This window comes from Lathamus discolor, chromosome 2, assembly GCF_037157495.1.
Source record: "Lathamus discolor isolate bLatDis1 chromosome 2, bLatDis1.hap1, whole genome shotgun sequence".
NCBI lineage: Eukaryota > Metazoa > Chordata > Aves > Psittaciformes > Psittacidae > Lathamus > Lathamus discolor.
Window position 1 is genome coordinate 109,826,150 of NC_088885.1, and position 27,162 is coordinate 109,853,311.

Below are 27,162 nucleotides of genomic sequence, written 5' to 3' on the forward strand. Positions count from 1 at the left end.
TCTTGTTTTACTAGTCACGGTTCTGGTAGTTGTGCACAATATTTTAGTGTCTTAATGCTTTCACCACTGTAATTACCTCTAGCTTCCCTTTAGATCGCTGTTAATCGTCACTTCGCTGTTCACGACAAAACCCACAATGGCACCTCTTCACACCTCTCTGTCTGAACTTTCACTACGTCATGTCTCAACAAGGTATTTTTGCACCTTTAGACACAGCAATAGTCTCATCTGATCCAGTTCATTCATTCAGTTCAGTCAATTCATGCTTAGGAATTTTTATTGAAGGGTGCTAGGTAAGTATTTTGTTAGACTGAGACCTCAGTTAAGTTAATCCAAACTTAACACTGGAGATCAGAAATAACACATTTTGTCAAGATGTTTTAAAGCTACAAAAAGAATCTTCACTGGAGTGTAATAAAAAAGTGGGGTTTTTTTTTCAGATAAAAATGCTTCAGACAAAAAAAACCCCATTTGTCCAGATCTGTGAACACACAATGCCATTGATTATTATTAGCTGAAGAGGAACAACAGAATGTACGTCTATTCTGCTAGACACATGTACAATATATACATGTTACAGAATACATATATATGATCAGAAGCAGTCATCAGCCCAATTGCTAATTAGAAATGTCCCATATTAATAATTCTCTTCATTACTAGTCTTAGAACAGCACAACTCTTCATATAAAAATCTAAAGAACTAATGTGTATGTTTTCAGTACAAGCATGATCTGTGTGTGACCTTCCACATACTTTCTCTCTTCGTTTTAAACCTTGCCATGTGAAGTTTAGTGTCAGCTAATGTAAAAGGCAAAGTGGAAGTATGAGGGAATTCTCAAGTAATGATTAAAAACAGTTATCAATGGTGAAAGTGGCGATTTTTGCAATTTTAAAGTATTTTTTTTTACATCAGTTTCTATAAAGGGCTATTTTATAATCTTAATAATTTAAAAAAAAGTAAAAATCCAGATTTAGATCAGGTTTATGATTTATAACTTACCAAAACATGTTAGCGTGTGCTTAACTTCATGCATGAACAGTTCCACTGATTTCAAGGAGGTTAAGTTTATTTGGCATAGATAAACTTCCAGGATAGATTTCACATCACAGGGATTTTTGACATCAGATTATGTGAAACTAATGTGCTTTCAGCATTTCACTTATCTCTTAAAATAGTTAAAACTCAGGTATCAAGCTCGATGACACTATTGCAATTTTAAGGTTCAAGTGTGTAATTACGTACATTAATGAATCCATACCTGTTATTAAAAAAGTTCAGACTAGTCACAACAGCTGCATAACAAACAGCTTAATTTTAAAATGTCAAGATACAGTCATGAGAATATCTGCAACTTGAGATAGAGCAAGATTCTTCTGAGTTTAAAGAACTAATGCAAAATTAACTGATAATTTTGCTTAGTATGACATGAAGCCAATTCAAGGATGATAAGCAGGTCCCACCCTCTTGGTGCCAGGACAACATACACCTTAAAACCAAGTATCACACCTCTTCCATCCTCCACGGTGCAAACAAGACTTGCTCTTTGCAATACCTGATAACTTATGTTTATTATTTAGTATTAGCATATTTTTAATAATGATTGCATTTTGGCAGCAGTTTATTACTACTGCTTTATCTTCAAAAATCTGTTCTCCTGCATCCCTCCTTTTGGGAGAATTGTGAGGTAAGACAAGTGGGACATTTCCCAGATAACAGCCTGGATTCCACTTCGCTTTGGCAGGTATATGTTTCAAATCTCCGAAAGTTAGAGAGTAATAGCTGCTTCTAGACATATTCCTGCAGGGATTTTGTTATGGTGGTTTCAAACTGAATTTGTGATGCATCCACATTTCTTGCTTGTGCCCTTTTTCTTCTTGCTTTGCTTCAGGTGATTGTGATTTCTGTGTCAGGACAGACTGACACAGCCCAAGGACATGATCAAAATAATGTAACTGTATCTAAAAAGAAAAAAATGACAACAGGAAGCAAACGGAAGGAAGGGGAAAAGAAAGGTAAGAACACTTTTATCATTATGGTCCTCTACTCCAAGGAACAAACTGGTAAACATGCAGTTAACAGTCTCTGCCAATCGATATTTCTCAGATCCCAAACATTCAAATTTACAGTATGTCTGCTCCTAGTCAACAATAAAAGCAAAGGTAAACCTCAGGGAAAGACATTTAAATCAACACTTTAAAATCACGTTTCTACTGGGCTATGAGTTCTCATCTTGGCTCACCTGGATGCTAAAAGCTTTTAAAGCCGTAATAAATACTTTTAAATTCCTGGATGCAGAGGAAAGACCTAAGTGTTTATATATACACAGATGGTGCTATTTCCAAAGGGAGACTTATTTCAGCAGGTAGATATTTGACAGTTAACAAAAAAACCCCACCAAACCCAAAACTAAAAAGGGCCTTGCTAGTTAAGGGGCCCTAAATGCCAAAGTGTTTTAGAAAATCCTGACTGTAGAACTACTATTTGAGATTAATCAATTATTCTCTTTGTTTTATGTCCATATTGAAAGGTAAAGTTGGAATTATGGGTGACCATTTCTTTTGCCCAATTTAGAGAAAGGGTAGAAAACGAAAAGCTCCCTGGTGTTTCAGCATTCTTGTACATTACAGAATTGTACTCTTCCTTTAGACTTTCACTATATAATTGCTACTTGGACATTGATTTATTCTGCACAATTACCAGTTCCTCATGTAGAGCATTTTAGCTCCAAATAAGGCTTAAATTCCAACATTATCAGAACATCTGTTTTACATATTTTTGCCTAAGTATTTTTTCTGTGTATACACGTTATATCATTGCTGACAGAATATTTTATACTCTATTCCCCTCCCCTTTCTGCTCTTAAGGGAAGAACAAATATTTAAATACATTTCTTTCCTCTCCTGCCTTAACGGTATGGGTAACCTAGACATTTCTGAGCAGTCCTGTAAATTGGGTGAGTTATGTGAGAAACCATTCTTTACATGTCTTTAACAAGACATTAGAGACCATAAAGACTTGGGCTTGCTTTTGGCTCTGTAAAAGGTAGTAATGACATTTGTGATACTGACTCTCTCTGTATGGGTATGGGAAGAGGAAAAGAACACAATAAGGTCATAACCAATGTGAAAGCAAAACTTACCTTACATCTCTCTGTGTTGCTGAGCATAGTAAACGGAGGGAAATTTTATTACTTGTAGAAGTAACTACTGCGACAAAAGAGACACCTGATACAAATGAAATCTGCCCTGTGGAAAAAGAAAAGGATACAAAAAGCAACCAGCGAGCAGCAAAGAAGAGTGGTGGAAAGGCAGCAGTAGTGGAAAAGGTTCCTCAGCCCACAGAAAGCTTAGATATGCAGGGAAAGAAACCACTGGAAAAACCAGCCTTGAGTAAACCCCCCTGTTCTTGAATAAAGAACAAATGGGATCTTGTGATCAGGATGACAAGTTGAAGTTGAGATTCGTGGGTAGCCATAGTATCTTAATACAAAAGTTTATTAGTGGTTTTTTGTAACATTTGTAATGCTTCATAACTTTAAATGCATAGTAGATGGGTACTTATGTCTCAGTACCACATTAGTTGCATTGCAGCAATTACTAAGTATCTAAACAATGATCCATGTACTGACAAGGTGATTTTACTTCCTAAAAAATGTGCATGATAAGTAGAGTTTAATAGAGCAAATCCTGTCCACAACTGGCCTATTTACTACTTTGTAAAAGAATGCTGATATAAATTATGGGGCTCTGTTAATTGATATTTGTAAGCCACCACAGCTTGAGGCAGACCCTGCTTACTTTCCAAATGAAACCATACATACAGTCCTCTTACTGTCACGTGGGCTGTACTTTTCACCATGACTAGTTTGGCCATAGGGGAAGATTCCTAGAAACAGAACCATCTCCCATGAATGCAGGGGTGTCATAAGTAGGTTTTCTTCTGATCCAAGCTTCTTTCAAGGAAACCTGCTCCATCAGGTGGATCAGGAGAACATCTGGGCATTTCTAATGATCCAGGCTTATATGACTGCTTTTCAGTCCTCTCCATTAGTTCCCCCATGGCCTTGGTGAGGTACTGTGGATACGGCATTAACCCATAAAGTATCAGCTGCCCCACATGCTCGCTTCTTTCCACACTTTTTGCTGCAGCAATCACACCACGCAAATCAAAACTGTGACTACTACACAAAAACAAGTGGTGGGAGAAACTAAAATACAGACTGAACTAAGATCGTCCTGCTAGACTTAAGTACTGATACACAGAGCTCGATTCAGTTCTACATTACATCTTGTTCTACATCTATGTATTATAGTTTAAATTAGCAGGAGACTGGAGTAGCCCAGCAGCGAAAGATGCGAGCATAGGTCCCATACAGAAATACAGTAAGGAGCATTTCCATGCTAGGAGACTTTTAAAAAGAGAACCTTAATGCATGTAGGTTCTCACACAACGGTTACAGAAAAGGTAAATTTCTAAAGATGTGAGATTGCATCACTCTCAGAGTTACAGTCTGGCCTTTCAAAACATTACAAAGCTGCAGCTGTTTCACAAAACTCTTAACTTCTCTTTGCCATGGCAATTATTTCAGCCTGCCTTATCTCTGTAAAAATCCATCACTTCCTACAGCTCCTTTGGGTTGGGAGCCCATCTCCCACTAACACCAACAGCAGCATGTAAGTTATATATATAGAACAGCCTGTGCCACTGAGAGCCTGATCCAATTCCTGCAAAATGCCACAGGGGTCTTTTCATTAGCTTTAATAGAAAACAAGCTGGATCTCACAAGAATGTTCTAAAAATGTCTCAAATCTCAGATTACAAAGCCCATTTTGCTCACTGTGAAGCCAATGGCAGATCTCTCTTCTGTGTCACTGTAGCAGAATTGGGTCTTGGCTTGTTACTGAAAAAAACCCCAACAAGCCAGTATTTTCCTGATATTCACTTAAAGCCTACTGGAAATACTTAAAAAAAAAAAAACAACCAAAAAAGTATTAGGGTGGAGGTTTGGGGTTTTTCTATTTGTCTGTTTTGTTTCTTAAGTTTTGTTTTGAGGATGGTTCCTCAAAAAGCTGGAAATGCAGTCACATCAGTATGGTTTTACTGGAAACGATTTGCTCTCCAGAAGCACAGTGTTGTGATGCATGGTAAACGAAATATACGCAAATAAACATTTCAAAGAATTAAAAAGTGCATTTTTCATTATTTAAGCTGTAGTTGCTCACAAATGTATACCAAAATGTTCAAAATTAACAGAATTGTTGAGTATATAAAAGTATAATTATGTTTCCATGGTTGAATATTTTTTCTTGCATTCTGTATATATAATTTATGTTCTATTCTCCATGATGACTATGAAAATTCTTTCCAGTCTCTGTCCATTATATGATGATAGAACACAAATTATTTCTGAAGCAACAGAATTGCCTATCAAGCAGAATCATTTGACTACATTTAAAACCAGATACTGGTTCCAATGTTTATCTGGAGTGCCCCTTCTGGATAGTATCTTCTTTCTTGCCTACATATTCCACTCCAGCATGCATTGCTCTCTATACTCAAATTTATAACTCTATTATAAATTCATATTTTTCTGTTATAACAACTGTATTTAAGAGTGTGAGAAAGTGTAGCATTAAGCTAAATTATCTAATCACTTTCCAAAATTACAAAGGGTGATTTCTGAAGATGAAAGAAGATGTGAAAAAGAGGGTTTTACTTCGCCTTCCGCTTTAATAAAGTCATTGTGATTCCAGGTGCCCTTGAGTTCTTATGAGAATTAGTCCTGGATTTGTGACCCAGTTATTGAGGAAGATCTGTCTGTGGTCTGAGAGTGACAAACCATAATTTGGTGATACCTAAAGCCATAATCTTTGAAGCAATTAGTTGCAGAGTGAGATCATCCCTGAACTGGTGTAGCACTCTGTATCCTTGAACAGTAAGGTGAACACAGGAATGATATTCCACATAAGCTGCATTTCCACTGACTAGATAGACATCCAAACCAAATCTTTCCACACAAGTGTTTTGTCTTGCTAAAGGGGCAGTAAGTTTTAAGAACTGAAGCAAAATGTTGGCCAGGCAAAAGAGACACAAAAGCTGTAAAGAGCAGAGAAAACTCTTTCTTTCCACAAGGGCTTCAGGAGATGAAGGTACTGTGAGAGAGACGGTGGGGGGTAAGACTGCTGGCAAGGAGAGGAAGGAAGGCACCAGATTTGGCTGCAATCTTCTGCTGACTTCTCCCCTTCTCTCATTTCCCATTTCATTACACAAGATGTCTTTCCTGTAATCTTTCTCCTTCCGCACATTTTCAAACGCGACACCTTTCCTTCCCTCTTTCCCCACTTTGCTCTTATACCATCCATTCAATTTGATACAGTCATTTCCAGTTCACCGTTTCATCACTCATACTAACAGGTGCAGAATAAACCCTTCTTAATTAGGCTGTGATTTTGCCAAGAATAAGGAGCCTCATAGCAGGAGGCCTGCAACCCAATCGTACCTATTATCACAAAATGGTTTGTGAAACACCTGCTAATGATTGACCACGAATGGAGAAATATTGCTTACATGACACTTGATCCAAGTGTGCCGACTTAACAAATATCCTAAAGCTACAAACAAGTTCATCAACTAAAGCAGGACTATTGGTGTGCTTAAATATTTTGGTGGCCTGGGGTAGCCCTGAATCTGGCTGTTAACATTTTAACATTCCTAATTTTTTCCAACTGTTAAATGGAAACTAAACCAATTTGTTACATCCTATCATAATGTCATTTTGATCTCTGGGAAGCTACTGAAACACTCCTGAGAGGACATATGCTAGTCATGACTAAGATGCAGAGATAAAGAGTCTCTCTGTTTCACTATGAGTAAGATGCAACAGAGTCTAAACAACAATAAAAAAATAAATGTTTAAGGATATCCTGGCTGCTGTAATATGAGTAGGGGTGATGGTGAGCATGGGATAAATGACTGCTCCAAACAATGGCTTCTGGGTGTTGTATGCATACAAACAGGCAATGAGACATCAACAATGTCTCATCGATGGTGTCAGCTTTTTCTTTTCCTTATGTGGCCAAAGACTTTTTTTTTTAAATACATAATTGTTGTAACAACTAAGCAAAAGGCCATTTTTTAATTTCATCTACAAATGTCAGCAACACATTGAGCTCTCACGGACCAATGCAAGCTGGGGCTCACTACATCCCTACACTTACAGCTCTCTACTCTCTACCGAACCACACTTCTGAGGCTTCACCAAAGCCATGCCTAGCACCTCGTATCCTCCCAGACCTGTGATTTACCCCTTTGTATCCTGCTGGAGACCCCTCATCATTTCTTGCCTGGCTCCCTCTCTCACACATTAGACATGATCTGGCAGTTGAACAGCCAGAGAGCCACTGATTTATGTATGATTTATGCTTTCAAATTATTTCCCCTTCAGAAAAAAAAACCCAAAAGTAAGCAGTCGCTCTCATCACACCCTCCCGTCCCTGATGGGGAAAATAACAGTGACACTTGTGGTGAAAAGGCAAAATGAATGTAAACGAGGTGGCAGGTTTCCTCTGGCCTGGAGGCCCCGGTTTCACTACCAGTGACTTATGGTTCAACAAGGACTGCAAATCATGCCTAGATGTAGAGAGATCCTATCTACACCACTACATGGTGTGTAACTCCACGCAATCAGAGTGGAAACAAACCTCACTTGATGCAGCTGTGGAAAATGCAAGCCTTTTTTTACAGCTTGATGGTAATCTATGTGTAAGTGCAAAAGAGCAGAGAACACAAAAGAAGAACACTGAGGGCTGTCTGCTTCTGTAGCCTTCTGATTGTCTGGAGATAATTACCCAATGGAAAAGGTTACCTAAAGTGAAAACATTGTATTTTTAAATAAATGCTCTTTCATCAGAAACACGCGTTTCAGTATGAAATAGACAAGTAAGGCTTACCAATTTGTTATCCCTTACAAGTAGAGATTTTTCTGCCCCTTAAGAAGCTAGCCTGCTTTTGGATTAGGCTTAATTTTATAATAGGATCTAGCTTAAAAATGATATTTGAGGACGTACAATAGATTGAGCCCCTACCTCTTATCTTCCTGTGAACAAGTCTGTCTAGTGCTGAAAAGGAGAAACCCCTCAACTAAAAAAAATCACTTGCTGTCACGACCAGCAAAGATAGTGTTAAAGGAACCACTGATGTGGTTGCCCTCACAAACTGAGCAACTTAAGATGTCAACTAAGGAAGGGAAATGATTTATTTGCTGAAGCACAGATTGTGTGCTTGCAACAGACATTATGCTAATGTGGCTATTTAATTATTACTACATTATATTCAAATGAGAGGCCTCTTCAGAAAACTACTGCAGCTGAAACATGGTTGTGCTGAAGGGTATAAAATTGCTTCTTTAGTCTGTGTTGCATCTTTATATCCCAAGGCCTGGCAAGTGTCCCAAAATCGAGTGAATTTCTGACAGAACAACATTATCTAAATGGGCAGGCACGAAATCTGACCTTTCTTTCTTTTTGCATATATGTAAGATAGTCACCTTACCCATGTAATCCTGTGCTTGTGTCTTCTTCCACAAACAGCTTCCTTTAAAAATCCAGCCTGCATGCTACGCAGGGATAGATTTCTTTCAGTTCTATGCTCAAAGTGATTTATGTTATTTGCAAATAAGCAAACTAACTGACTATAATCTTCTATGCAGCTTTGTCCCAGGAGGTACAGACAAACAGAAAGATCTCATCTCTGTGTAGGACTCGTACATAAGATTATTAAGGATATTTTTATAGATACATGGACTATCACAGTTAACTTTGTCTATACACTACTCTGCTAGCTAGAACATCTTTCTGTCAATTGCACTGAATATGCTGTTAACTAGCCCAATTTCTTATGTGACAATTATATAAAACCTACGCAACAGCCCAAAATGGCTCTAACAACCATTGGGGCAAAGCCAGTTCTTGGCAAAACTCTTGTAAACAGATTGACAGATGACAAAAGTAATTGGTAGACAGATAAAAGTCCAGTAAAATACAGAAGTAACATGGATAGCGATAAAACAATTCACATTTGTGAAACCTAAACTGTATTTGCTATTACGCTGCTTCTTTTCCTCCTTTCTTATACCGCAAGATTTTTGTGTGAGAATATTCTCCTGTTTCAGCACAAATGATGTCTCAATATAATCCAGGGCCTCTGGGCAATAGAGTGACTCAAGTAAATAGTAACACATAATCAAGCCAGCTTCAGCGAGCACTGGCATGAATCACAAAACCAATGGGCAAGGAAGCAGCTGAACTGAAATGCACACCCGGCCTGCTGGACACGTTCTGATTTTGCAATGCTACAGTTTAATAAAAAAAAACGTAAAAAAAAATAACCCCCCCCGTTTTCCAGTCCCCTCCGGGTACTCCGATAACTCTCAACAGGATGCAGGGACAGATGTATAAACCAGCAAGAAGAACGCTGCTTCTTCTTCAACATCCTTGTCACAAGGTGCTTAATTCCGCGACACAGCTCAGACTGCGGCTATAAATAGCTGCAGAGCGCACTCCGGGGCGGACCGCCGCACCCCGCGGAACGGGCTGGTGCCCGCGGTAAGTACCCAGGCTGCAGCCCCATGACCGAACCGAGCCTGCGGCACCCAACACGGGGCCGCACAGGGGAATCGCAGGGGAAGGCGAGGAAGAGGGGGGAGGGAGCGAGGCCCCCGCGCCCGGCTGTGCATGGCTGCCTCCGTAAGGCCGCGGTCACTGCTCTCTCTGCTCCTCCGCTCCCCTTCAAACGCCGGCGGGCGCTGCGCGGAACGGGCACGGCGTACGGCAGCGGCTACGCGCGCCCTCGCGGCGGGGCAGGCCGGGACCGCACCGCCCCCCCCCCCCCCAGCGCACGCACTGCAGGCCGCGCGCCTCCTGCGCCTCCCCGAAGGTCACGTGGAGCCCGGGGCGAGGCGGGACCGCGCCGCTGAGGTGGCGCGCGCTTGCCCCCGCCGCGGCGCCGTGCCAACCCCCCCCCCCCTCCCCCGCCCCGCCGCAGCGCGCCGGCGGCGCGCGCTCTCGCGGACGTGCGGGCGGTGCACCAACGGCCGCCGCTGGGCGCGGGTCGCGTCCGGCCGAGCGCGGCTCCGCTGTGCCCCCGTCCACACGTCTGGTCCCGGGCTGTTCTCTCCCCCCCGCCGTCTGTCCGCCCGTCCGCCTGTCCGTCTGTCCGTCTGTCCGCGCTCGGCTGGCGCCGGGCCCCGCTCACGGTAAGCGAGAAGGGGCAGGCAGTTCGGCTGGGGAGGGGGCGCGCACGGTGCCTGGCTCTGTGAGGGAAAAGCGGGCGGGGTGGGGGGTCACCCGCTCGGCCACGCCGGCCGCCTGCAGGGGAAGGTGGGTGGCGGAGGGCCCGGCCCGGCCTCGCTCCGCTCCGCTCACCGGAGAGGCACCGTTGAGCCCCCCGCACCCGCCTTGCCCGTCGCTGGGAAGCGGAGCCGGCTGGCCTGCCCGCCGCCGATGCCTGCGCTGCCAGCCGCTGCCCTGGGATCTGGTGTGCAGGATGGGGCGAGGAGGCGGCGAAGGGGAACGGGAACGGGAACCGTCCCCTCCCGTCCCCTGGCTGCGGGGTGCGCGGTCTAGACCGGGGGTGGCGGTCTGCTGTGTGCCTGTGCCCGCATGGGCTGTGCCTGGGCAGCGCGGGGTGACCGCCGGCGCTGCCTGCCATCCTTGCGGTGACAGGAGGGCGGTGCGCAGTTTTGAAACGTCTGCTTTACTGGCTCTGCTTGGCGGTGCGACTCTCAAATGTTAAAAATCGCGATACGTGCCCTGCTGCCCGGGCTAGCGCCTGCCGTTGGCGGATGTGCGTTGCTTGAACTCGGGCTGCTAACTTGCATACCTGCGGGGCACTCCGCCTTGGTTTTTTCTGTTTATCCCCGCTGGTGCGGGGAGTATGAAGTGCTCATCCCTGGAAATACGCTGGGCGTTTTTTGAGTATGTGTTCGAGTTTTTTCCAAGTGCATGTCTGAATTTGTGTGAGCTGCAGGGTTCCTCTCGTTACCTAGTGGTTACTGAGTACGTGTAGCAGACATCAGGGATTTTTAATAGATCAAGACAATATGCTGTTTAAACGTCTGCGTTTCCATTCAACAAAATGTGATAAATATGCGTGGGTTTTGTATGTGCGCATCGTTTGAGGAGTTTTGATGTTCTGTTTTTTTTTTTCCAAGCAAAATTCCATTGTGGCCACAAGAATTTCTTAGCCATAGTATATTTGCAGTATATGGCATAGCTATACTACATAGTATATGGCTATAAACAGTACATTTGTTAGTATGTGGTATTATTTAGGATATTGTCAGAGATGATGGCTACAGATGATCCACATACAGGATACAGATATGATCCTACAGAACTCAGTTGTTTGGCTGTTGGATTTCTTTGGTTGGTTGGTTTGGAGGTTTTATACTTTATAATAACATTTCTCAGGACAATTCTGGATACTGAGTTCTTAACGTTTGCAAAACGTATTGGAAAAAGGAAAATGTGTAGCATTATGCACATTGTAAGAATATATAGATATTCATTAGTCACAATGAAAAACTGCAAGTCACAAAATGCTTTCTTTGTGTTACTGGAAGTGCAGGCTTGTCACTCAGTAGGTACCTAACCATGCTAGGCCACTAGCTCCAGCCAGGACCCTGAGTTGTGTCTTTTCTCCTACCTCTAGTTTCTTTGCATCCCAAAACATACAGAAATGTAAACAACTTCATCCCTTACAGAAAACAAGGAAGATCTCTCTACTTGAATAGAGTATGAGAATGACTCTGTAAAAGCGTATTGCTATTATATGGTAGAATATTAAACTGATGAGCTAAAGTTAAAAAGTTTCTCAATGAGCTCAGGCTTCAGGAACTTTATATGCTTTATTATCTGATACTGTTATTTACAGTAGGAATAAGTAGATAGTGCTGCAATGCTTTCATAAGCAATTACAGTGTTTGGTTTTAAGCTTATAGCATAACTTCAGTTAAGCATATAAAAATGTTTGGGTTTTTTAATGGCCTGTAAAAGAGGTGGTGTATGAACCATATGTAATATTTTGTCTTGTTACAAAACTAAGTTTAGTTCTTCATTATTATATACTTGGAAGACATACGTGTGAAATGTTCCAGTTCTGCAGTTCAGAGAACTTTTTGTCCTTTTCTCCCTACTTCCAGCATGTAAAGTCATGATCAGTTATGGGGAAATACAAACTCACCTGACATCTCCTTATAGCTGTTTTTTGCACTACATGTTTCATGCCTGGGTCTCTGCCCCAGAGAACTTGCAGTGTAGATCAGATAAAGCTGAAAGAATTTTGTTCAAAGCCACACTGGGAACTTATGTCAAAGCTAGATGTTAAATCAGGTGTATTTGTTTCTCTCTTACTGGAAGTAACTGTTCACATGGCTGATACAATCTTCTTCTTTCTCAGTCTTGCGTCTTAAGTGCAAAGTCACAAAATATAGGAAAATACAGTTCTTCACAGTTTGTGTGTGATCATACAGTATCTGTGCTGAATTAGAAAGCTACTTTTTTTTTTTTTAAATAGCTTTGGCTTGTGTATAAAGTAACTTCTTAATCATTGTTTATTTCATGAATTGCAAGTAAGTTGTATGTAAGTGGCTGAAATGGTATGAAAGGACACTTTCTGGTATGAGATTCAGTGCTTATTATGTTATTGTATTATGTTACATATATCCATAGTGAAAAAACTTTCAGGCTTATACAGAACAGTGAGTGATACGTTTGTGATCAAATTCAAGTCTAAGGCATATGTGTTAGATGTCTTCATCCCATACTTCACAAATACTGAGAACATAACATAGTGGCATACTGTATCCCAATGATTTTTGCATCTGATGAGAGTATTTTCTTTATGAACCTTTGATCTTACTGAAATGGCATTTTAAGGTTCTACGGTAACCCAAAAATGTCAGCTCTGTAAATACCTCACTGTTACATAGGTAAGCAGAGATTTTAATTTAATCGTAAATAAAATTATCCACTTCAAGTGCAGTAAAAATATTGCTGCTTTTGCAAAGAATGTTTCACTTAAAAATGAGCTTTTTATTCTGCATAGCTGCTATCTCAATCTTACTACAGACTCTGTTATGTAGTAACAGTAGTGTTTATATTTCAGTTTGTGCAGGCAGGCTGATTTAATATGAAACTGTCATGACAAGTCAAGCCAGACTCTGTCTGAGGACAGAGCTTAAGCACATTCTTGGGGGATTTTTTTTTTTTAATAGAATTTTTTTCTTTACTCTATTTCAAGGGAATTTCCAAGCAAAGGATGCTAGCTTCCCCTTCCCAGTTAAGTATTTCATTATTACCAGTTTCTTTCAGCTTTGCAGTCCTGTAATTTGATATTAACCACCAGAATTTGTCCTGAGTCACTCTTTTTCCCCAAATTAAGGGACGCTTCCTCATTGCTGCTTTCTGTACTGAGTGAAAGGACAAGACTTTTAATGTAGGAACTGGCCCATTTCTTTATCTGTGCTTAAGTTCTGTATCAAAAATATAAATACACAAAGTAATAATGTAAAAGCCTCCAGTGTACCTGGTGATGTTTCTGTGTTGGTATGCATGGCCAAAGCCAGTCTTAGGCCATGTCTTTAGGTTTACTTGTCTGCACAACTGTCTCCTCAAGAAGTGTACTACTTCTGGTTTGATGGTTATGAAGGGCCCTTTAAAGGAAATATTTAAAGGATTCTTTGCAAGATTCTTTCAAAGAAGTGATTCTAAGAATTGTAGCTGAGATTCCGTTAGAAATCGAAGTAGTTGTCTGTCGCGTGGCTGACAATAACATTTAGTTTGTGATGTGAACTGAAATACAATGATTAAAACAAAAGTAGAAATTACCTGATGGTGACTTAAAACTGTTAATTCCACAAACAAAAAAGCGTGCATGTTAACAAAAACAAGAAATCTGCGGGGCTACTTTACAGGTTTGTCATGTCCCATCTAGGTAGTGCAGACGTGCTACAGTGTGCTGGGGGTGAACAGATAGATCCTTCAGACAGATGTGATCTCTGTGTTCATTAAAACTCAGTAATGCAAGTAGATTTGTGTTTGGTGAATGAGTAAGCATATGCTGCTTGGCTTAGCTATATGTAATTCTCCCTTTCTCAGCATCTCATGCTATAAATACCTTTGTGTGGGCATTCTGTAAGACTAGCACTTTTACCCAATTTTCTAATAAAAAGGTCAAGTCTTACATGCAAATTAAATTTATGAATGTTGTTCTATCTTGGTACATGTTTATTGGTTCGACAATAAGGACAGTCTACAAAGTAACAGAAGGCTTCTTCTTGATATACACTATATTTAGAATTTAGGGGATATTCCGTGTATCTGTTTCTCAGACTAACTATATTTCTTGTCAATGTGAAGATATGAACTAGTTTCAGATCTTATATTCATGTCTACATTCTAAAAATAACCAAATTATACACTAGTAGTAGATCAAGATGCATTTCATGGTTAAGTACATTACTGTATTCCTTTTCTTTGACTTCTAAACCCTGGATGGTTATCAGAAAATATAAATTCACCTGGGCCAGATCAGTGCCCGGAAATAAACCTTTTTAAATTGAGAAAATAGAAAGAAAAGGGATTGTTTATTAGGGAAATGCTTAGTGCTTTCTAGAAACATACAGGAAAAACTTCATCTACTTTCTCTCATCTTGTGTAAAAATGAGATAGATGGAACGTCTATTCAGAAACTTTGGTTTCTGTGGTATGTGTCTAGAAATAAGTTCAACCAAGAATGTTGCGTGGCAGTAGAAAAGTCTGTCTGCCTGGAAATAGATACATGAAGTGTGTCAGGCACTTGTGTGGGATATGCTCATGCAGATTCCAAAGTTCTGTGCTTTTGGATTAGCCAGTTACTTCTTTTAAGTGCCTTGAAAGAAGTTAAGGTCTTAACATACATGGAAATTTTGCATGCATGTAACCAAACTTTTTGATTGAACTGGTCATTTTAATAGTAAAATTCACTTTATGGACTCTTAAGGTATTCTTTGTTCTTGCTGAAGTTCCATTGCAATCAGGAAAAAAAAAGGTGACTTAAAAAATATATATATATTAAAAGAAAAAAGCTTAGATTAATAGAAGGAAACATGCCATAATACCAGAATCAGGTGATTCATCGGAAACCATATAACTGTTGACCCATTACAAAAGGGCCAAGTCCAAATAAACTGCGGATGTCCTGTCTTGCTATCTCTTCTACCCCACCCTTGGAGATTAAAAAAGCTACTTAAGCTGCCCTGAAAAAATACCCTAATTTGAAGGGCTCCTGACTCCCATCTGATAGGAGATCTTGAAAGCATTGAATATACCATCTTTCATCATAGGTGGAGAACTAGACATCCGATTTTATACTTTTGCACCACCAGTTTAGTGGGCAATGAACTGCTTTTGTGTCACTGGTGTACTCTAGCATCTATTAACTCCTTGGATTCTTGTACCTGTGATAGGGGTTTTAATTATTTGTAGGTTTTTGACAGCCTGGAGTTGCAGGTAAAAGCAGTTAACTGCCTTTTAGTCTTTTTCAGCATTTTTGAGCAGAACTTGATTTTTAGTTGCACAGAACTTTACTAAAATTTCATTCCAATTTCACCCGAGCTACCTTCAGCCTTTATATAGAAAATTTTAGCAAGTATATTAATTTTTCTTTTTTATTAGAAGAAAGCTTGATGGTATGTTTCCACACTACTAGAGGAAAAGCTCTAGCTGTTTTTTCTCATAGAAGGATTCTTGTGCCCCTTTCAGAAGGGATCCGAGGCCAAAATGGTCTTAATTCAGTATGTCTTATGTCATTTATGTCTGAATTTATTCTATTTTGGCAAAGTTACTAGCCTTTGGATTAGGTTTAAAAGTCTATATTGAGAATAGATAGACTTTTGCAGTTAGAAGTAACAGGTGCTGTATTGACTGTATTTTATCACAAGCTGGAATGAACAGAGCTTCATTTCCAGTTTCAGTAAGCAGATGCTTCAGACCAGGGCTAGGATAGAGAACTTGGGCACAGGAAAGTGTTTTCAGCCCTAGTCTGATTTTCGTAATCTCTGTAGGAGAATCAAGAACTTTTCCACTTTAGGAAAAGGGTAAAAAATGGTGCATGAAACTGATGGAATTTAGTAATCAGAGTTGAGGCTTGGGGAGAAGGGACCTTTTCTAATGTTAGGCTTGAGTGGGAGACTGAGAACTGTAGTGCTGAAGTCAGTAAAATGATTTGGGGCAGAATGGGGTGAAGGAAACATAGGGGACATGAACAAATGTTGCCCCATACTTGCTGTATCTATTAGATATGTTAATTAGAGAAGGATTTGTTTTACTCATTCTAATCTCCTAGCCTGAGTTTTCCATTGCATGGCTGAAAAAAGTAATACTGTATTTCTGGGATGCTGTAAAACTAAATGATTGTGATCAAATACATTATGAAGGTTGCTATAGAAAAGTAGCACTTAAAATGGTATCATACTTCCCACCAGGGATTTTGACTAATGAGCAATGCGATAAGGTGTGTAGACCCACAAAGAGAAAAAAAGAAAGAAAAAAAAAAAAGAAACCTAGGATAGTGACTGATCTTTCTTAGCAGTATTAACTTGCATGAAGCTAGTGAAAAAAACTCATATGTGCTTTCTAAGGCTAAACCACACTAAAATTTACTCACACCAAAGACCTGATTAAGGTTGCATGAAAAGCATTGCTTCTAATATTTCCGTATTGGGCCACTTGCTTTACAAAACTAAAGCTAATTTTCTTGTGTAAATTGTAAGCAAATTATGTAGAACTGAAACATATTTGGATGGAGTTATGTTTTATTTACCTTATTAATTTTGAGAAATAAAAGACAAGGAGGCTTACTAAATGTGCAAAGCTTATTACCTGCCTTAATTTTACCTTACTGCAGTGACTGCAGTTTTGTCTGTATTATAGAAAGTCTGTCTTCTGAAATGCTTTTAGAAGCTTTGAAGAAAATAGTATCAATCTGAAATACTAAACTAGAATAGATAAAACATTGTACACAAAAAAACCTAACACACAAACCAATGAACACAAAGCTAAGTAAAAAGTGTTTGAAAAGAAGCACCATCTTGCAAAGCTGGCTTCCATTCTGCTCATACCTGTGTGGTTTTTACCATATATTAATGGAACACTCATGACAAAGTAATGATGAACAAGCAGAGAGTATGTCTATTAATTCTTAATATTCTATGAAAATACCTGTCATGTCTGCTAACAAACCCAGTAATTTTTCTTGTGAAGAGCTACGTTAAACATTCATTGTATAAAAAAGGACCCAGAAGTGGTAGCAGCTTATCGCAGCCTCACTTGCAGGTGTAGAAGTCCCAACACTCAATTTAGGAGAGTGTCATCAAGGCTGGTTTAGTTTTGGTCTTGAGTGTAGCTCTTTAGTTATTTTGGAAACTACATTTGGCTGCAGCCAATAATGTGTTTAATTGTCTTTGCATCAGTGCCTAATACATAAACGAACAAAACTTAGAGGAGAATAGTGTGAATGTAGTCGTAGGATCCTAAATTATTTTTTAGATTGTAATTCAAGCAGCATTCCTCCAGCATCTTCCGCAGCAGACATAAAGTGAGGGTGGGGAGGAGATGCTTGGGGTTAATGTAATGAGAATATGTCTACATTGAGGGAATATGAATGTTCTTTAGAGAATGTCTTTCACGTTCAGGGTAGACTTATTTCCTTATACTCCTACACTCCCTCAGTTATTTCGCCTGTTCTCAATACTATTTTGAAAAGTAATGACATATCAGAATTCCTCAGATTGAAAAGTGATTCTTGTTCTCAGTCATGGAGCTAGGTATACAATAAGCATGTATGTGTTGTCCACACATCCGAATTGTACTGCTTTAACAATTCAGTTTAAAGCAGGAAAACTTCTCAGGAAAAAATATTTATTTTTGTGTGCATTGGTTTTGTGTGGTTTAATATAAGCTTGGCACCAGGTCGGTTTTCTCTTTACCATTGTAATGCAGTTTCAGAAAGGGGGAAAAATAGCCCCTGAAAAATACTAGACCCTGAAATGTCATCAAATTTGTCCCAAAAATGTGACTAGCTAGCCCAGCGAAGTCATTAGGGGAGGGAGCAGGCACATGGAGTGGGAGCAGGCATTCTTGAATTAGGTGTGCTGCAGGCTGAACTAGGACTTTGAATGCTGCTGCAGGTGCTAGAGTTGCAACAGTGGGCAAAAAGTCTCCAAGTGAGCTAATGTAGACTTTGCTTAAGAATCATTAACTAAATCCCTGTTTCTTTCCATGGGAGCTCCAGCTAAAGTCACGTGACTTGGTGTAAAACAAGATCATTACCTATCAGTGCAAACATATGGCAAGTGTGGCCATATTATTGCTTATCTCCAAGAGCGCAAGGGGGCTGTGACATTTCAAGCAAAGCCTATTGGTGAGGGAGTTTCTGTGTGAGCTTTCTTAAAGAAGTGCTTCCTTTTTAATCTTAATACTGCATGGGAAAATATACCAAACACTTTTCTCTGAGACTAAAAGATTTACATAGTTCTTCTGCTTCAATGGAAAGAGAAGAAATGCTTGTACAGCATTTTCTTATGGCTGTAAGCTTTGTATTTATCTGTACTGTGGAAAGTTAGTTTCCCTTCTTCTGAGATGCATTTCTCAGAAAAGGATGGTTTTGAAGATGACTTTAGTCGAAGAGTTGTTACTGTCCATGAAAGAGTTCCTTCTGGAATCTTGGTGAGTTTGACAGATTTATTGTTAAGCGTATGGTTATGTGATTTCCTATAGCATAGTTAAAATGCGTAAAAAATGACAGCCTATATCAAATAGTGTATGCAAGACTTTAATTAGGCATTCAAAAGACTTTGTTTCCCATTTTTGTTCTCTTAAGTGCTCTGTGCAGTAACAGGAGCCAGTACCAGGAGCAATCCTAAACTCAATTTAAAATCTTTACTTAGGAGCAAAGGTGTTTTTTTTGTTTGCCTGTTTTTGCCAAGTAGACCTGATGGTATAGTTGTCCTGTTTCACATAGTTATTCCACTCCCCCATCTTTTTAGGGTATGAAATATAAACTAGTAAAATGCTTGCTAAAGATGTTTGTTGGTTAAGGAAAGCTCCGAACTCATAAATACATATATAAATGCAAATATAGGCAAGATGAGATAAATTGAGGGAAACCATTGCTATGCATGTTTTTGTTTTCTACGTAATCCCTTGAAATAAATGCAATGTGTTTACATCATATGATATTAGACTGTCTTTTAATCCTCTAAATGTATGTTGAAATAAATGGCATGTATGAACATCTGCCCTCTTACAAGCTAAGATCTATGTTTAAGTAACTTTTTCTTGCAGTGATAGTTAAAATTTGCGCTATCTGAAGCTGTATGTCTTCAGAGCAATCTGACAGCTTGTCTTTGAGTAACTTGCACTCTTTTTCTGTTGTTGAATTGGGTATTTGTAGTGTTCATGTTCATAGGGGCCCACCTGTATAAAAGGTGTTAGCTTTAAGAACACAAAAATGTAGCTTACTGTTACTAAAGCAGTACTCTAAATGCACAGAAAACACGAATTTGTGGACAGACTTTGTTTATATCTTCGACTTGTATATGGATATTACTGAATAACATTAAAAAATCATTCAAGAAAACCTGTTGGGTTTGTAAGCAGCCAAAATAACATCTTTGTTAATAGTACATAGATATAATTCCTCTCCACAAAACCTCCTGCTCAGGTTATGTTAATGTAAACGTTTCCTGGTGATAAGCTTCAAAAATTTGGCTTTCACATAGAACATGTTAGATACTTAATCTGAGTTGTATTACTGTTTGTTATTTCTGAGGGCCATTCTATTAGACATTGCTGTAATATGAAGAAGTCAACCAGCATATACAGGCTTAATTTTAGTTTAACTGATTTGAGTATTTTATAGATGAAGGCACATAATTTTATGTTTAGTTCTTAAGCTTCTGCCACAGATATTTTATTTTCTTATTTTGTATTTACTTTTATGCGCTTTCTCAAAAGGAAAGAAAAAAGGCAGTTTCAGTTTCTGACTTCTGCAGTGTAATGGCTTCTTGCCAGAAAAAAAATCTTTTTTTGTGATATAGGACAGAGAGATCCTTTCCCCCATTCCAATTACCATTGCACTTACCTTGGCAGTATTAACATTTTCAGCTATAAGAATTTTTGCAAACTAGTTAGTATATTAGGTATCGATAGCCTTTTAATTTGCTATCCTAGAAGAATAAGTAGTAGTGAGCTATATTAACTTCAGCAGAGTTCTGGAATTTCGCTGCTTCAGGTAATATATATACTTTGGATAGCAAAATAAATAAAGCCTAAAGTAAACCTAAAGCTAAATAGTATTGTGAAGTATTGCAGCATTGTTCTTTCTTAGCTTGTCTTGTCCATCAGACTTCTGTCTTGAGTTTCAGAACTGGAAATTGGCATGCCTTTTAGGTTCTTCTAGTAGGTTGTGAAGGCATACTGCTCTTTTTTTCCTCTGCTTTCAGGACAGTGTTATTTAATGAATGCTTACTAATCATGAAATAGTGTTACTGAGGAAATACTTTGTCTTACTAGTTATTCTGTGATCAGGCTATTTCTGTTGTATTTGCGAGAATTAACACAATAACATTTTACTCTGTTCCTCTCTATAGCTCTATAGTCAGATTCACTATTGCTCACCACGAGTTTTCCAACAATATACAATAAAGCAGTTCCTCTCTCCCCCATTTTAAAATCTCCTAGCTGCAATTCTGTTGACATTTGAGGTAAATTCAACATCTCATGTTTTTCAGGTATGTAGTGACACTTATTTCTATTTGATCATTTGCTTACCACAGTTTGACCCTTCTTAAATAACATTTATCTTTCAAAGTGGACCTTTATGTTAAAAGCTGAACTACAACCTGATAAGCAATAATGTACACTACTTTCTGATCTACAATTTTGTTTGCTTACAATATACAAAACAATGTTTGTGTTAAGACTTGGGTCATAAAAAGCTTCTTTCCTTATAAACAGTGTTTTTAATAGTAGGTTCAATAATTCGTAACTTTTTCACACAAAAGAGGTTATTCTGTTTATGTTTTGTGACTGTGCAGTGAGCACAGAAATGTAACTGAGATCTGAAAGAGGGAACTTTTGCTACACAAAAGCAAGAATATATGAAAAATAGGTGAATATTTCAGTTTTGTAAGGGTTTTTTTGTGTTTTTTTCTGTGGCTAGACGGGGTCTATTAGTATGTATGTGAGGGAAAAGCAGATTATTTATAAACTGAACTCAGTTCTTAGCAGTTGTGAAATTCTGATTTTTAAACAGTTGCTACTGATATGGTAGATAATTCCTTGCTAATGTCCACTTCTCAAGTCCTAAAATGAAATACATGAATAGGCACTCTATTAAGGACTGTATTACTGATTATGCCAAGCATTTCTTTTTAACCAATTCAGTCTCCTTGGTGACATGAAATCAACTTTTCTTAGTAAGCCAATACCATAGACTCCTCTTGGAAGCAGCCAAGGTATAGCCATGAATGATAATGCCTGTGTTAGAGAATTTTTCCTAAGATTGAAACTAAAAATGATTGTCATTGCAAGAGAAGACTAATTGCTTAAACAGTAAAGCAGAGATGTTACTAGCTTTCTGTCTTGGATTACAGTTCCATGAGATGCAGCAAATATCTCACTTGTAAAAAGGAAAGATGTTCAGTTCCCTGCTCCAGTCTTTCTTTTTCCCCTAGCTTTCTGGTGCTGCCATGTGCCTCGTGACTGATGTTTGTCGTGTTCTTCTCTGAGCTAATCTAACTTATTAACCCACTGAAACAGCAGTAACAAAAAATAAGTAGACTTTTGCCAGGGAGCTAAAATCAGCTCATTAAGAGGGTCAGGTGAGGAAAGGTTGAAGTGAGACTTCCCCTTATTCACCCAGTTATGTATCTTGTTCACCCAAGGGTGAGCTATTATTTTATTAGCAAGCAGTCAATTTTATAGTTACCAACGAAACTACTTAGAGATGAAACTGAACTTTATTAATCACTAGCATTGTTAGGGAGTCCATTCCGCAAATCTTATTAGTCACTCAGTGACAGGCTGTTCTGTCTTCATGAGCCATATTGTACAAAAGCTACAGAAAAAAATTCTCTAGCATGTTACCTAACGTAGTAATTCTGTGGGTAATTTCCAGTTTTACACCTGTATTGGAAAACTCCCATCTTCTTTTTGAGTCTTGTGAAGAGAAAGGGTTGTTTTTTTCTTTTTTCTTTCCAAAAATCTAAATATGATTAGGTAATATAAGTTAGTCTTGAGAAGCCTGAGATGAAGAAAAATAGTTCCATAGCTGCTCTTAAGTCTGTGAAGGCAGTTTTGAATCTCCTGTGTGCTTAAAATTATATTGGTACTGTTAGATGCTACAAAAGTAGCTTCCTTTTGAATGAATGCAGTATACCCTGTGTTATGGTAAAGAAGATTTTGAAGTCTCAGACCAGAGGTAATTAATGATCTAGATAATGAAAGTAGTATCAGGAGGAAAAACCCTTGTAGCGCAATATTGTTTTGTTTAGAGGTATTAAGAACTCTAAACCTTGTTCAGGGGCTAATAAAAATAGATTAGGAAATAGACAAAGAAATTCACTGCACTTTTCTTTTTTTTTTTTTTTTTTTTACTTTTAGGAATATTACCCCCAAATAAGGTTTCTACAGTTTGAGCCCTGTTATGTGTTGCTTTTTTGCAGTGGCTCTTTGATCTTCCAAATAATACCCTTAGCTTCAGAGGCAAGTAATTGCTTGGATATATTTGAAATGAGCTTGTAGCAGTCTTTTGTGTGGAAGGCAGGAGACAACAGAATGAGAAAGGGTTGCACTAATGTTTCCATTAGAACAGTTTTCTGTCTTCTTTCTATTAAAGCTTAGATGCTGTGAGAAATCTTTGGACTTCATCAGTTATTGGCAGTCATAGTTCACATTGTATTTTTAGCCTGAAAGATTTGCAGTCATTCAAAATTCATTAGTTCAATTAAGTACTTTTAATGGAGTAGGCAGAATGTTTGATAGGCGATTCTATGGGGTTTTTTTTGTTTGACTATAGCATAATGTTCTTACTGCATGCATCTTCTTTTCCTTGTATTCTGTTCTCAGCTCCTTACTCCCATGTAGTAAGATTACTTTACCTAGACTACATGTTATTTTTCAATTTTCTGATGTCTGGAGTATGAACCACCACAAAAAAAAAACCAAACTGTAAAAAGATTTGTTTTCTCTTGTCTGAAACTTTAAGAAATCTATGGAAAGTAGATGGAGGGTAAGATAACTCTTTACACTTAAAATCATGTGTTGCATGAGTGTGTAAACTTGACATAAAATTGATTTAAAAAACTTTGATTATTAAGTTTATTTACTTTTTTTACCCTTCCTCTCTCTTAGTCTCAGACTATGAACTACGTAGGACAACTTGCAGGACAAGTGCTGGTTACTGTGAAGGAGCTGTACAAAGGTATCAATCAGGCCACCCTTTCAGGATGCATTGATGTCATTGTGGTCCGGCAACAGGATGGTACATTCCAGTGTTCTCCTTTTCATGTCCGATTTGGGAAGCTTGGTGTACTGCGCTCTAAAGAAAAAGTGGTAAGTTGAGAAAGCGAGCCAAGCCAGTTTTGGATATCAATGCATTCCCTTATTTCCACCCCACACCCCCCTCCTTCTTTCCCCAGCCCCCCACATACCCAGTTAGCAGGTTAATTTAGTACAGAGCAGTTTCTCATACATGCTGTATGGAGTGATAGTTTTGGAATAGAAAACAGAACTTCCTGTGGTAATCTAAGGACTCTGCAAAAAAAAAAAAAAAAAAAACCACAAAAAACCAAAAAAAAAAAAAAAAAAACAACCTGTGAAAGGAAATCTTTGACAACTCTTGAGCTATGCAAAAAGCATAGTACAAACATAGAGACTTCACTGTCTTAAAATGTTTACATTGCTATTTATTTAAGTATGCTGGGAAAGAAATGCTTAATGCCAATTAACTGATCCCTGATGTTGCAAGCAACTCTTTGGAATGTCTGGAGGACAAATAGAGCATATTTTAAAGGTTGGTGACCTATCATAAATATTGCTCCTTGCTACCTCTGCTCAAGGCTGATATGCAGTAGAAAATGCAGTTATTGATATCCACAAGCATTCCTGTGTGGGCATGTTTGAAAGAGAACCTGGTACATATCCCTATCCAGCCAGTCTGAGACTGTAGCACTACCTGACCAGATTGTCCCGCCATCCCCTTTCCATAGACTTTAGTAGTCATGCCTAGGGAGTGAGTTGGATTGGATTGTAAATATGACGGAAAAATGGACCTATTGTGGGGGGTGACTTTACGTTATTGTCAGTAGGGAGTACTGTGTATGACAGCATTGCCTGTGGGTATGCTATCCAAGGATGGATTGATTTAAACAGATCATAAATCCTCAGGATTATATGTGGCTTTTCTCAGAAGTGACAGGACACTTCAGGAAACTACCCTGTACTTAGTGAGCGTGCTGATAACAGTTTAAGTACCTTTTTATGAGAATAAAAACATTCTTCCTCTAATGACAAAGTTATAGTTGCAGAAGGGTTATGGTCCTATGTCATATCCCCATAAACTTACCAGCAGGAAAATCTGAAACAATGATAACTGGGTTAAACGAGTTGCAGAAATAATCGTGGCAAATCTCTATCCCCTTGAAACAAGCCCTGCCTCCAGCAGAATTCTGGTTTCTCATCTTAAATTCTTGGTATTCAGGATTCCTATTCATACCAGGCCTCAGTTCAGGTTGAGCTTTAAATATATGAACATGAACAGTCCCAATCATTCTTCCCAGAAATAAAGGCTAGATGAATAATTATTATTTATGCTTCTAGCTCTCCAAATTAGTTGAACAGGTCTTCAGATTTATTTTTTCTTATAGGCGTTAGGCTGTCTGCTTAGGAGCATGGTGTATTTTGCAGATTAAGAAAATAGACGATTATGTTAACAGACTTCTTTCAAAAAGCAGAGGAAGGAGAGAGAGGCATAATTATACAGTGGAACAAAGCTTACTTTGAGATAAGTGGCTGTTAAGGTCAGTGCTTTTCCTTATGATGAATTATTTGCATTAAATTGCTTTCTTCCACAGATTGATATAGAAATTAATGGTGATGCTGTTGATCTTCATATGAAACTGGGTGACAATGGAGAAGCTTTCTTTGTACAAGAAACTGAGGAAGAAAATGTAAGTGCTTTGTGCTTCATGATGGCTACAATGCAATATTAACAGAGTAATGTGTTAATTATTAATACAGTGTTGCCAATATTGTAACTCTTATGAAAGCTAGATTTTCTGTGACTGAATCTTAACATCACTTTCATATGATGCAGGATGCTTGGTGCCTTGTACAATTCTGCTACCAATGGTAACAAAGTAACTTTTTATTTAAGAGCTTTTTTTGAAAGATCTGTTGAATTTTTTTTTTTTTTTTTTTTTTTTTTTTTACTTTGTAGTAAATTTGTTCTTGTTGACTGCAGTTGCAGTTGTAATAGCATTTGTCTTAGGTTCTTATGGCTTGTGCTTCTGATTGCTGTACTCGTAAAAATTGTCTATTTTGGCATATTTTTAATTTGTCTTATTTTTAGCATGGTTTCTAACAATTTTATTTATGAAATCTTCTTCAGTAACTTCTTCAATTTGAGAATTCTTCTTGCATTATAGTAATTAATTTCCCAAGAACATATTGCAGCTGGAAGCCCCTGAAAAACGGAAATAATGGTTCATTTTCACTCTGATTTCTTAAGGATGTGGGACCTATGAAATCACAATATTTGTCAGTCCTGAGCTTTGGTTTTGACAACTTTTGAATCTATTGGCATAATTCAGCAAGACTGAAGGAAAGAAGTACTAAATACGGAGTTACAAACAGTTAATGAAAATAGTCAGAGGAAAGAGGAAAAAAACTTTGTGAAGTAAAAGATGAAGTGCCAGCTTCCTGTTGTTACTAGGAATCGGAGTCCTTCAAGGAAATGAGCTTGATCCACTTTTTAGTTTAGAGTGCTACTTGTTTACTGTGAAGGATTGGTGGACGCTCACATGTTGAAAGGAGTTAAATATAATTTAAAGTGGAAGGTGAAAATAAGCATTAAGGCTCTAAATGGTAACTTAGGATAGGGATTCATAACATTTAAGAGAAAGGAAGATTGGGTTCTGATTTAGCATCATGATTAAAGTCAAAACTGAAAGCAGTGTCAACCATTGAGTCTTAAGTCTTTCAGAAAGAAGAGTGATAAACACTACCTTTATCACCAGTATGATGTTTTAAAGGAACTATTGCACTTGCTTAGTATATTTGTGTATAATGTGTTCTGGAAAGCTTGTAGTTCATGCCAAAACTAGTTAGTTACAAAGCAGAGGATCGATTTGTGTTTAGTGCTTCTAAACATTTCTTACCCCTCAGTATTTCTGGTAATGGTCTGTGTGTCCTTATGGTCACCTCGTGAAGCTGTGCTTAAGGTATAAATGTTAAAGCTGTCACTAGTTCCTGATTGCTTCAGAAAAGTGCTTTCAAGTGATCAGTCTTTGCTGTTTTCACATCTTGACGACATTCAGAAGTAACACCGCATGCCTCAATTCATGCAAATTGGGACTATTACAATGTACTTTCAGGCATCTTTTATTTTGCCAGCTTTCTTTTAACTTTTCTGTGACTTTTTAAAATTTTCTCTTGTTATTTGTCACTAATTGTGTGTAATACTAACTTTATGTGCTATAATTTTATTTGGCAGTTTTTCACAGTGCAAAATCCCTGTGCGTCATTGGTGCTTGTAAGGCTGTATTTTGCTCTCCTTTCTCCACTTCTCTCTACCACCAGTTGGAAAAAAAACTTGTGTGTAACTCAACTCAGTGGAAAAATTGAATTTAACGTTAAAGCAGTTGAGACTTTGAACACATTAAAAGTAGGGTCGGTGCTTTGGCTGTTTCTGATCACGGTGTAGTTCCTGAATAATCTGCAAAAGAGTCCTGTAAAATAACAGGCATCTTGTAATTAGTTCTATTCTTACCATGAAATCGAGCTCCATAACCTTTTCTCTTTCTCTTTGCTATGCAAATTCCATTCTCTTCTACTTTT

General features: G+C 38.5%; 2 protein-coding genes across 10 annotated transcripts in view; both read left to right on the top strand.

Moving 5' to 3' along the window:
* MYOM1 (myomesin 1) overlaps nucleotides 1-5,756 on the top strand; it is a 76,789-nt gene extending 71,033 nt beyond the window's left edge. For 2 of the 5 annotated variants that reach the window (XM_065668055.1, XM_065668056.1), the window contains exons 39-40: nucleotides 1,893-2,016; nucleotides 3,202-5,756. In XM_065668055.1, the coding sequence (XP_065524127.1) occupies nucleotides 1,893-2,016; nucleotides 3,202-3,413 (336 nt within the window). In that variant the 3' untranslated portion in view covers nucleotides 3,414-5,756. Of the gene's footprint in view, nucleotides 1-82; nucleotides 193-440; nucleotides 535-1,892; nucleotides 2,017-3,201 lie in introns of those variants that run through there. The other 3 variants (XM_065668059.1, XM_065668058.1, XM_065668060.1) reach the window with 3 other exon arrangements.
* A 4,296-nt stretch (nucleotides 5,757-10,052) lies between these two features.
* LPIN2 (lipin 2) overlaps nucleotides 10,053-27,162 on the top strand; it is a 44,039-nt gene continuing 26,929 nt past the window's right edge. Inside the window, exons 1-3 of one of the 5 annotated variants that reach the window (XM_065668068.1) lie at nucleotides 10,053-10,256; nucleotides 23,458-23,658; nucleotides 25,179-25,274. In XM_065668068.1, the coding sequence (XP_065524140.1) occupies nucleotides 23,467-23,658; nucleotides 25,179-25,274 (288 nt within the window). In that variant the 5' untranslated portion in view covers nucleotides 10,053-10,256; nucleotides 23,458-23,466. Of the gene's footprint in view, nucleotides 10,257-11,780; nucleotides 11,797-18,525; nucleotides 18,769-20,818; nucleotides 20,835-23,457; nucleotides 23,659-25,178; nucleotides 25,275-27,162 lie in introns of those variants that run through there. The other 4 variants (XM_065668065.1, XM_065668067.1, XM_065668064.1 and 1 more) reach the window with 4 other exon arrangements.